At 35.6% G+C, this 12,051-nt stretch overlaps 1 protein-coding gene across 1 annotated transcript in view; it reads left to right on the forward strand.

Annotated features, from left to right (window-relative positions):
* The window catches only part of LOC125882759 (myelin regulatory factor-like protein), a 28,283-nt gene extending 16,805 nt beyond the window's left edge, over positions 1 to 11,478 (forward strand). Inside the window, exons 16-26 of the mRNA XM_049566612.1 lie at positions 676 to 821; positions 1,834 to 1,995; positions 2,089 to 2,160; positions 3,475 to 3,521; positions 3,795 to 3,956; positions 4,157 to 4,204; positions 5,816 to 5,900; positions 6,056 to 6,130; positions 6,916 to 7,027; positions 9,594 to 9,665; positions 10,226 to 11,478. Coding sequence (XP_049422569.1) covers positions 676 to 821; positions 1,834 to 1,995; positions 2,089 to 2,160; positions 3,475 to 3,521; positions 3,795 to 3,956; positions 4,157 to 4,204; positions 5,816 to 5,900; positions 6,056 to 6,130; positions 6,916 to 7,027; positions 9,594 to 9,665; positions 10,226 to 10,318 — 1,074 coding nt within the window. The 3' untranslated portion in view covers positions 10,319 to 11,478. The remainder of the gene's footprint in view (positions 1 to 675; positions 822 to 1,833; positions 1,996 to 2,088; positions 2,161 to 3,474; positions 3,522 to 3,794; positions 3,957 to 4,156; positions 4,205 to 5,815; positions 5,901 to 6,055; positions 6,131 to 6,915; positions 7,028 to 9,593; positions 9,666 to 10,225) is intronic.
* The last annotated feature ends 573 nt before the right edge of the window (positions 11,479 to 12,051 follow it).

Consider the following 12,051-nt stretch of genomic DNA (forward strand, 5'->3'; position numbering starts at 1 on the left):
AATTAGCAGAGGACTTTTATTTTTGACTAACTGCGAGAGCACAACTCATAGATGCAACAACACCTTTGGTAAAGTAGTTGGTGGCAATATGCAACCTCAAAAGCAACAGTTGCATCTGCCATAAAATGGAAAGAAGATGAAGCAACTATGCATGGTTGAGACGGGAAGTACTGTGACATTTCCACCATAAATTGATGCAGAAGAATTGACCACAATTCAAGAAATTAAGTGTTTGATGCACAAAATTTCTTGTGGGATGATCCCCCAAACCTCCTGCTTCATGTGTCCTTTCACAAAAAGAACAATCTACACCCCTGGTTTTCATTTTTGTTTGTTCTTTTTATCTTTTTTGTCTTCAAATATCTTTCTTTGTTGCACCAACAGTCCAGAACTTAAAAAAATCAGAAAATCTTTCAAAGCTGGAAGCAGCAGATGTTTGGCAGTTTTTGCTCCATAAATGACTGAAACAGTTCAACTGATTATCAGAAATGTTGCCCATTGATTGTCTGACGATCAACCAAAATCATTTCATTGATTAATCATTTGAATGAAGACAAAGGTTTATTTGTTAGGATTGAATACCTACAGCTCCCATGAGTCCTAGCCAGAAGCACACGACCAAACATTTGAGATCTGATGTTGTTGTCCCTCCTCCTCCTCCTCCTCCTCCTCCAGGAGCAGATCTTCATGGAGAACGTTGGGGCGGTGCAGCAGCTGTCGAAGCTCACCGACAACCTGGACACTCGAATCAAAGAGCTGGAGGTCTGGAGCCGCCGACTGGCCAAGCTGAAGAGTCTGACCGGCAGCCTGCGCTCCACTGGGTACATTCATCCATTCATCCAATCAGAAAAACTGCCTGCCCAGTTTTCATAAAACTCGGTGGAAGAGTGTAGCATGGGCCAAGAGGAACCCATTACATCTTGAAGCAGATCCAGATATTTATTACGTTCCTTAACATTTAGAGAGAGGGCATTTGGCCTTGTTGAAGGTGTGCGCTCACCAAATGCTCCTCTAATTACAACATCGACCATCTACAGTTCAACATTTCTTTCCTCCAGTGTAATTCTTTGTAATTCTCAATAAATCTTGAGACACAATTTTCTTGCTTTAAAAAATTACGAAAAATACAATAAATGGAAAAAACTGTTCTGCACAACTGTTCTGCTGCTGAAAGCGATTCGTTAGCTTTATAATTTAAGCCCTCATATACAGAACAAATCAATCAAGCTTGCAAACTTGCGACTGCAAACTTAGGACACTTAGGCACTATACAACACCGTGGAAAAGTACTAATGAAGTGTGTGTGTGTGTGTGTTACATAAGAGCGGCATTAGCATGTTATCAGCACATCAATGCAAATCACAGTTCAAGGACAACTGAGTCTCTGAGGACTGCTGAGTGTTTGTGTGTGAATGAATGAAGAGCTGCAAAGTTAAAAGACGTCAAATGACTCACTGCAGCAAAAAGAAATTATGAAGTGAAGTGTCACAAACTGCTGTGCTGTAGTTTTGCCCTTTGTTTCATGTTGAAAGGTATTGTGGGAAATGGAGTCAATGACTAATTGAGGCAGGTTCAAGGACAGCAGGTTCATGCCTTTACAAAACACAGCTGATCTGCGCTCAAGGCCACAGACAGTGATTGGTTTAATTATTGGTTGAAGCTCCTTATAAAACTGGACTGTTTGACTTTTGCAAGCTTATGTGACGAGCTGTGTTGACGTGTAAGAATGTTTTTAAACTGTGATAGTGATGCATCGTATTTGTAACAGATGGTAAACAAAAAATATCCACTGATTTCAAGTTAAAACTGGACTTCTTGTGTAATCTCCAACAGGATACCCAGGAAAGCCAGCAGTGTGTCAATGACACCGGGTCCTGACACATGTAAGACTGGGAAGGTTCAGAAGGAAGGCTGGAGTCAGAAGTACAGCAGCTGTCTGCAGCATAAAGTCTTCCAGGCCAGCGTCTTCACCCTGCTGGCCACCATGGCTTTCTGGTGAGGCATGCTGTCGCTTTCTGATTTTACTACCGAGACATAATACGTTAAATTGAGAAAGATAAATATTAACTTGTGTGTTTGTATGTGCAGCGTCATCTCTATCACTGCTCTCTACCTGCTGAATTTGAGGGAGGACGACTATAACATCTTTCCCGGCATCAGGTAAACAACCAGGTCTTTTTATTGTATTAAGAAACACCATTTTTATTACTTATTAAAGCCTCAATCACCCAATAGCATGTAGGGAAACAATGTGATACACTTACAACCATAAAAAGTGTAATAGCAACAACACTTTGGAACTACTACCTCTGGACCAACCCAGGAACCCTCCATTAATATTCCTTTTGTGACCTCCGGGTAACTTGTTAGCAAACATGCACAATGTCATAAAGGTACCCAGTAATACCAACTACCTGGTAACATCCTGGTAGCCATCGATAGTCACGTGGCCATCACCTATTATCACCAGACCATTGGTATTTCTTTTGTAATGGTCATCTAGCAACCACCTAGTATCACCCTACCATTAGTAATGCTTTTGCAAGCAGTGACATTGGACTATTGGAATTCCCTTTGTAGCCTCAGAGAAACACTCAACTTACCATGCACTCCCTTAACAATCACCTGATGACTACCTAACAATGACCTAGTGACAGCCTAGTAACCACCCAGTACCGACCTAGTAACACCCAGTCTTTAGAATGGCCTAACTACCCCCAAATAACACCTTAACAGTCGCTTAGGTCCCATTTATACGACAACGATTTCAACTGAAAACAGTAAACTATAGTTACGTTTTGGCCGATCGTTTACACGACCGCAGCGTTTTGGGTGCCTGAAAACGCAACGTTTTGAAAATGGGTTCCAGAGTGCAATTTTTTGGAAACAGCACCGTCTCCGTCATGTAAACTTGCAATATGCAATTACTCGTTACTGCCCAACACTGATTATAACTATTTAATAAGAAAGTAGTATTTGGGTATAGCAAAAAAAAAACCTGCAGCCTCCGGTACTGCAGCTTTACCTTACTCGATTTTGCGGCTCTGTGTGAACGGAGATCGTTTCAATAACGTCGTCATATAAACGCAGAAGTTTTCTAAAACGCAAAGGACAGACTTTTCCGTTTTTGGAGAAACCGTTGTCGTCTAAACATGGCCTTAAAGTCCCCTTGAAGTAAGATCCTACCATTAGTATTCCTACAGTAACCTCTGAACAGTGACGTTCAGTCTTCTAACAACCACCTAGTAAAGTTCAAGTAAACCCTGACAGTTGCACTGCAACCACCTGTAACACCCTTGTAGTTTCAAAGCAACCACATTGGAAAACAATGATAAACCATTTCTGCATTCTGATATTTTAATGTTGTATCCTGTTGTCAAAATATTTGTTAGCTTCGTAGTTATTGTCTCAAACTCTGCCTGCAACCTTTATGGCGTGGTCATGTTTGTGCTGAATGTTGTTCTTGTCTGTTAGTAACGGCAGCGTGGTTCCTCCGCAGACGACAGCCTGGAGCAGCACAGGTAACATACACTGACTGTGTTTACGTTCACCTCTGAATAATTATTATTCAGTGTCCTGTTAACATGTATAATCCAGAGTCTAAAGTAATATTAAATATCGAGTGAGCATGTAAACATAATCACTGACTCCTGCTAGCTTGTTTTCACCCTGCAAATACTGATCTGTAGTATTTTATTTTTCCACATGATCCTTTGGTGTATCAGCAGCAGTGTTGACTGAAAATAATCAATAAATAAAAGGTTAACATGGTAACCCTCACTTTTCTCTACCAGTCCAACCGTCCACTCCTCCCGGCCCTTGGCCACCAGACATGGACTTCTGCGACCTGCTGTACTGTGAACAGGTGTACTGCTGCACTCCACCAGCAGGGGGCAGCACTGACTCTAATATCACCTCCACTGAATCACCTGCAGAGGAAAATTCTGATATTGCAGGTAATAACAGCTCACTGTCTACACACAATATAAATCCGAACAGGAACTCAAAATAATGAAAGAAAGCAATAGATAAACAGGTGTATGTAGACCACACACCAAATACAGTGTATTCATGTTTGAAGTACGTGATGAATGACATTACCTGCAGCACTAACACTGACTTCTGCTGTAATGGTTGGTGTGTTTTTGATCTGCAGAGGAAAGAAGAGAAAAACTTTACCAGAAGCTGAAAAATGCCCAAGACTGTGAGTGTTCACTTTTTACATCTTTAACCCAAACAGCCTCATAAACACATAAACAGACGCACAGTGACTCTTTTACAGGTGGTTCAGTTGAATGGATGTTAGGAGACTTATGAGAGTAAGGTTGGATTTTACTTAATTCTGTATGAGGACGCATCCAAAACTTTAATACATAACAAAAAGCTAGCCTGATAGAATACTGTACTACAGTCAGGGATGGGCAGTATTTCTATTACTTGTATTTAAAATACGTATTCCAATTACATTTGAGTATTTTGTAATTTGTATTTGAGGCCAATAAAAAGCAAATGTAATTTGTAACAAAATACTTTTGAGTGGAGTAATTTTGTATTTAAAATACTCAAAATACTTTTTCCACGAATGACGAAAAAACAAAAATAATAGGCTACACATTCTTATAATATTGGACGTAACAATATTTTTTACTTTTTTTTTTTTTTTCCAATATTTTTATCTATATGTTTTTTAAACCTGGGCCATTCAGTGTGCCCTTCAATGACCTAGTGGTCTGTTTTACTGGACTGTGCATAACAATGGAAATTGTATGTTGCTGTGGTTGATGCTTGGGATGAGTATGCTACAAATGAACTGCCTCTCGTGGGATCAATAAAGTTGTCTGAATCTAAATCTGAATCAATAAATAATATTTTAGGGTAGCCTACACCAATTGTGAGAAAACAAGCGCAAATTTGCAAAAGCTGCGACCAAATTTGCTACTATCACGCCATTAATGGATGAATCATGGTTGTTCTTTCTGGCATAGTTAGTTGTGGTCTTTAATTGCAGCATGTAAATTTTGAGCAATTTTGGTCAAGGACTTTTTGAGTTATTCATGAAAAGCTTTGTGGATAGACTGACTCAAGTTGAAGCTGATGTTACGCTTTTTTTTTTTTTTTCAATAAAATGCATTGGAACATTTAAATGTATTGTTTAATTTCTTCATTTCCATACAGTTTAATTGAAACAATTTTTTATTCAATCTTAAAAATCAAAAGCTAATTTAATTAGAAGAAATTATTTGTAATGAATGATAAATTGCAATAACTAGTCATATTAGATAGTTTTTTCTAATGATTTTGAGTAGACACTACTAATATGTACTCATCAAGCCTACTGCAGAAAATTAAGGTTATATGTTAACACAACATGGCGTCTTTAGTTTTAGCTTGTGTAAAAACTAAAAGTTCTATGTTAATACAACTTGACTTATTTAGTTTTAGCTAATGTAAAAAGTAAAGTGGTATAAGGCAACGGGTTTCCACGCGATTTGCGAGTAAAGTCAATTAATTTGGGTTAAGAGTGCAGAGTGACCTACAGAGCTGCGGGTCGCTGCTAAAAAGAAGAAAAAAAAAATTTTCTGTATTTGAAAATAGAAAATACATGTATTTTATTTTGATACATTTTCTGGCACCAGTATTTTGTATTTATTTTGATACATTTGTTTTGTATCAAAATACATTTTGATGTATTTTTGCCCATCTCTGACTACTGAAGATATGTTATGTTAGAGTGAGGACAGAGACTGAGCTGAATTTGATGAAATATTTTGTGAAATATCTGTGTGATATATTTTTATAATTCTCCCTCTCTCAGGGACGAACACGACTTTACAGTCTTTAATGATCAAAGAGAACCAGCAGGTGATCGACAGCAAATACTGTCTAAGAGACGAATGTGGGTGAGTGATGAAAGACAGAAAGGAAAAATACGCCATAATCACGGAATAATCAATTAAAGCCTCTCCTTTATTTATTTATCACAATAGATACAGTTAGGGTGTATGTAGTAGTAGTGTTTGTGAATTTGACTGTTTGATCCCACTGTTTCCTTCAGGCCAGGTAGATACACCTTCAGAGTTCCCATCAGCCAGTTTGTCCCAGACAACATGAGAGTCACCCTGGTCATGAAGTAAGTACTGACAGACTGTAAAAATCAAAACACCTCCATGAAAACATTTAGACACGACAACAATTAAATGTTGCACATACAAATTATAACTGTGTTTTGGATCTGTAGTGAATGAGTATGATCAGTGGGAGGTTTTGGAAAAATTTTGGAAAAAAGCTAATAAAGTAAAGATACAGAGAATTGTTTAATGAATCGTCATCCAGTCAACTCACACTTTTAAAATGTTCTTTGCTAGTAAAATACAAATTATTCAAACTAAAAATTTCAAATGCGTATATTTGGCGTATTATGGTTAGAATTACAATAGCCTAATTAGCTAATATCTGCTCACATGACCTGTGTGGTTGCTAACAAAGCTAATTAGCACAACAGCTCATTGATGCTAATGATTAAATGTTAAATGTAACCATTAGCATCACTGTGTTAGCTAGCCTGCTGACTGAGTTGGTAGAATTCAAAATGTATAACTTGGCTAAGGTCAACATCCATCGACTCACACGTTTTACATTTCTTATTAAAATCCAAAAAAATATATAATTTATATAATTTAAACATTACCATATAATTTAAAGTTTTAGAAGTGGGATGCAGTAACAGCTAATATCCCATTGCATAACCTGTGAGGTTGCTTACATTGCTGATTAGCACACTAGCTAGCTTATGCTAACCTTAAAATGTTAGCATTTAGAATAGGCTTTTGGTTTGATAAGTGGATTCCTCTCAGTTGTTGACTGTAAATAAAACATGTTTTCGTATCTTTTTATTTATTTTTTATTTCTGTGTAGCTCCACAGAGGTGCTGGTGGTTCATCTGTGCAGCCTTGATGAGTCAACGGCCTGCTCTGCTATGCTGGATATAGACACTGTCACTGGAAGCAGATACCCATCAAACACACAGGTAAATATGATGACTGACATGACCTGTTGATCAACTGATTGATTACATTCTGAGCTTTATTTATAATATACACCATTTAATGTAAAATGTTACTGTGTTCTACTTGTAGTTGCTCTTTCTTGTCCATGATGAGGTCGTAGAAAGCAAAATATTTACACATGGAAGAATTTCTAAGTAGTTATACTGATTTTTGTTTGTAGCAAGAAGTGTTAAACAGGAACATATAATATTCTTAGGAATGATTTAATTCTCTAGTCTCACTCAAATGAGTTTGTTAGTTTTATTCTGTGTTTAATTCAGTGCAAGTTTTTGTACAGGTGTTTGTTTTTAGGCAATTTGTATACCGCCTCTCAACAACAAGGCAATTCAGAGTGCTTTACACAAGAGAGGATATGAAATAAACTCAAGGCAACATTAAAAAGAATACATAAAAGGACCCATATACATATAGGGAAGTTAAAAGGATTAAATCAAAGTAAAATGGAACATTCAAATAAAATACAAATTGTCAGATTAAACAGTAAAATAAAATAACAGTGCAGTACAAAGTGTTAGTAAGTAGTACATTTATTGTACCTGTACTTTATTTGAGTTTTAAATGTCCATGTTCTGCTACTTTATACTTCTTCAAACTGCACAATAGTATATTATGTCATTAAAATTAGCTTTACTCTTGAATTAAATCCTGAATGCAGGACATTTACTTTTGATTAGTAATTAGACTGTTTTTATACGGTGGTATTACAACTCAAATAAAAGATATACAATCCTTTTCCACCACTGCCCAAATTCAATATAATGCTGGGGCAAAGAGAGCCATGATTTTAAAGAACTGAGTTTTCTGGAAGTTTGTACAAGATATATGTAGTATATAATCTTTTCAACCTTAAGTTTGTATTTGGAAAGTTTCAGACAAACAATGATGCATTAGATGATGTAGTTAAATGAATCAAATAAGGGCTGTGTAAAAATAAAACAAAACAAAACAAAAAGCACTAATATTCAAATTGAAATTATTTTAAAAGGTTTTTTTTTGGTACTCTTACTGAAAATGGTGACTCAGAATGATAAAAATATTTTATTTAAACAACACTTTGCAAAACATATGATCTATTCTCACAGATGGATTAAAGTACATCCATCAAACCAATGTTTCAATACAGACTTCTGTGTGTTTTATAAATGACTGAAGGTGTATTGCTCTTGGTAACAATAATAATTAAAAAAAGATATAATATCCCATTTCTTCTTTTATGGAGCTGTGAATTCAAAGAGGTTAACAGGGCATCAGTGCATGATGGATGATGGAAAACCACACATGCACATACTGGGATCAGCTGTGTATGTGTGTCAGTTTTGGGGTCAGTGAGGTTCCAGTCCACCAACTCAGTTTCCATTACAGTTAATAATTTAGGACGTGTGGGGAAACTCTGATGAATAATGGATGTCTGGCAGGGTTTCCCTCACATCAGGAGGACAACATGCTAATCACAGCTGCGCTCACACTAATCCAGGACATGGACACTAATCACAAAGTCACACACCTGTTACAGCACAAAACATAGCAGAGGAGGAGGAAGTACTCTGATCCTTTAATTAAAGTAAAAGCAGCAGTGGAAAAATACTCTGAAATAAAAGTGCTGTATTCAAAAAGTAAAAGTTATAAAAGTATAAAGTACCACAAGTAAAAGTACTCATTATGTAAATAGAATAATGTATATTATTTGATTATAATTAATGATACATTATGCATAAGCATCACTTTAATGCTGCATCTGGTGAAAGTGGAATTATATTTAATTTCTTTATATACTGCTAGATATTCTAATCTATTGTTTCTTATATTTTTGTATTAGTGATCTGAATCTGCAAAGTAATTATTAGTTAAAGTTGTTAAATAAATGTAGTAGAGTTAAAAGTACAATATTTACCTCTGAGATGTAGTGACAATTGAAAGTAGTAAGTATTAGTAATACTCAAGTACAAGTATCTCAATTGTACAAAACTACAGTACTAAGATACATTCCACCACTAGAAAAAGATTGAATAGAAGACAAAACAAATACATAATCACAATTTTGAGGCATTTTTTAATTTAGTTTTCTATTTAACTTTAATCATATTTACTGTATTTGCAAAGTTAAAGCTACTGTATATACTAGAACTATAATTAGTAGTTGATGAATAAATTATCAATCAACCGAAAAATAATCTGCAACTTTTCTGATAATGCATTAAGTGGTTTATTTACCAAATATTCCCCCATTTCTATCCCCTGAAATGTGGGAATTTGTTCATTTTTCTTTTATGAGATAGTGAACTGAATATTTTTCAGGTGTGGAATATTGGTTGGACAGAACAATCCATTTCACTTTAAGAAAATGTCACATTCATTTTTTTAACCTTTTTTTCCAGCACCAAATGATTACTCAAAACAATTATAATTTAAAACAAAATAATCATAATCATGTAATATTCTTCAAACAAACATGCCGTGACATACTGTTTTTTTTTGTGAATAACTGTAAAGCTGAATTTGTGGCTTGGTCTCTGTATGTTTCTGCAGGGAGAACATGAGTGGCCTCTTCATGTCGCTCGTCTTTATCACAGCTCATATCACTTTCGCTCCACAGTGGCTGTAAGAAACTGATTTCTTTTCACCTTTTTTCTATTATTTTCTAATTATTATCTAATTATTATCTGTCTTACTGCTAGAAAATATTTACTAGAGCACCAAATGCGGATTAATCCAACACTTCCTCCAGTTCCTACTGTTTGCTGGCTAGGAACTATAGTGACCAGTTATTTGAGGAAATTACTGAGTTTTTTGAAACATAAAACTATATATTTGTGTTTTCAAAGATTTACATCTTCAGTCAGAATGAATGAACGGACAGGAAATCATAAATTATTGAGATGGACTAACACATTGTTGGTTCTGGTCTTTAAATTGGATTTATTGACAGTAAAACATATAAAACAGGCTGTAAATTGTATTTATCATCATGTTATTAGTTAGTGAGGATGAGCTATCACAGTTTTATTGCAGTTGGAAACAAATCTACTTTTTTACTTTTATATTTACTTTTGGTAACATTACTGAGTATACCTACAGGCACACAACAGCCTTTATTGTGTTGTATTTACTTTATTAATGTAAGTAATATAATAAAAGTTTCTACATGTCTTTCTCCTCAGGGTCAAGCAGACTGCAGTACTGACTATTACTATGCGGGGGCGCGCTTCACTGACTACTACTTCCATTTCTACAGACGCTGCACACACACATAGACAAACAATTAAAGATAAAATTACCAAAACATTAAACTATTAAATGCAAATATGTTAAATATTTGCTTTTTTTAACACAAAGGTGACAATCAGAAAAACTGAAACAGAATTTCACCAATTCTGCTTTTGTGTTGTTGTTTTTTTATTGTGACATTAGTCACTTTTGTGGATAGATTGTTCTGTGTGATTGGAAAAAAAGGTTGCTCAGATAAGACACACTATATATATATATACTATATCTCCCATTATGTTCTTCTGTTTACTGCCTTTTCTTCTTATGTCTTACCTGCTTTGTAAGAAAGTGATTCTGAACCCGGGGGTCAGGACTCAAAATGTGTCGCAAGATAAGTGTGTTGGGGGGAGGGGCGGGATGATCATTGTTATAAGAAAAAAACATGTTTGCTTTCTGTGTTTTCTGGCTTTTCTTAAATATTGTGTCTTAAATATCATGTCTCAATATTGACCTTTTTTTTCTCATGAAATGCTGGAAACGTTTTTAGGCCTGTGAAAATGAAAAGAAAATATTTCTGTCTGCTTGTCACAAGGGGTCACAGGCAGGCGATGCTTTAAAATGTCTAGACTTAAACTGAGTAAGTTTGAAAAATGACTAGAATTAAGTAGTTTTCTGTTTTGGTTTTAGTCATTATCATGAAGTTTATTTCTTGGAAAGTACTGATCTCATTCTGATGGATTACACCTGTGTAAATCCCAAATTCCTGAGCAAGAATTCTGAAAATAAAGCCTGAAGTTTGATCTGAGAAATTTTGTTGCTGGTACTTAAGTTCTAGTCTCAAAGAACAAAACCCAGAGAAGACTTTCTTCTAAATTGGGAAATAGAAAAAGCATACTTTTATTTAAGACTCAAGAAAAAGCGGTTGTTAAAAAGCAAAATATTAAAACAAACAAGATCTAAAGTTACTTATTAAAAGAAATATTGATTAAGTTACTTCTGAGTGTAAAACTGTCGATGTGAATCTTTTCTATGAGCTGAACTGAACGTAACTGAATCCTGAACTCTTTGCTTTATGGGAAATAAAAAAATAATAAGATATGTTTAAAAATTTCATTGCATCTGTGTTGACATTTTACATTTTTGCCGTGTGAGGACCAGAGGGTCCAGTTGACCTTACGGGGACTTTCATTGACAAAGCTTATCCCCCAGCCTGGAACCCTGACCTTAATGTAAACCTAATTCTAACCTTAACCCTGAGGTCTGAACCCCAAATTAAACATTCAAAACGTGTTACGAAAGACTCTTTAGTCCCCATAATGCAGATGAGTCTCCACAATGGTGTCAGATGTCAGAGGTCCCCACAGTGTCATCAGAATCAGAATGGCGTGTATTAGTAAGCAGGGTTTTCATATACAGGGATTTGCCTAGGTGTTTGTTACGTAAACATACTAAGAGGAAATAAAATTAAAAGCAATGTAAAACTCAAGAAACTGTTTCCCTGGTACTCCTGTAAAGTGGACAAGATTAGACTGCCTGTTCACCTACAGTGCAAGTTTCTTATTAATCATATATTGAAGGCGATCAATATTGATCGCCTTCAATATATGATGTGATGGTCGTCTAAAAGGCGGTGTGAAATTTGCTCGACCCATCCAGAGCTCAAGTAATTTTGACCCTCAATCAGAGACCTGTAATTGCCGTTTTTCTGGTCATCAGAGGCCAGGCGATCAATAAAATATTCTTGAATACCTAAAACAAAACACAAACGTGTTGTTGTTGT

Source organism: Epinephelus fuscoguttatus, linkage group LG22 (assembly GCF_011397635.1).
Source record: "Epinephelus fuscoguttatus linkage group LG22, E.fuscoguttatus.final_Chr_v1".
NCBI lineage: Eukaryota > Metazoa > Chordata > Actinopteri > Perciformes > Serranidae > Epinephelus > Epinephelus fuscoguttatus.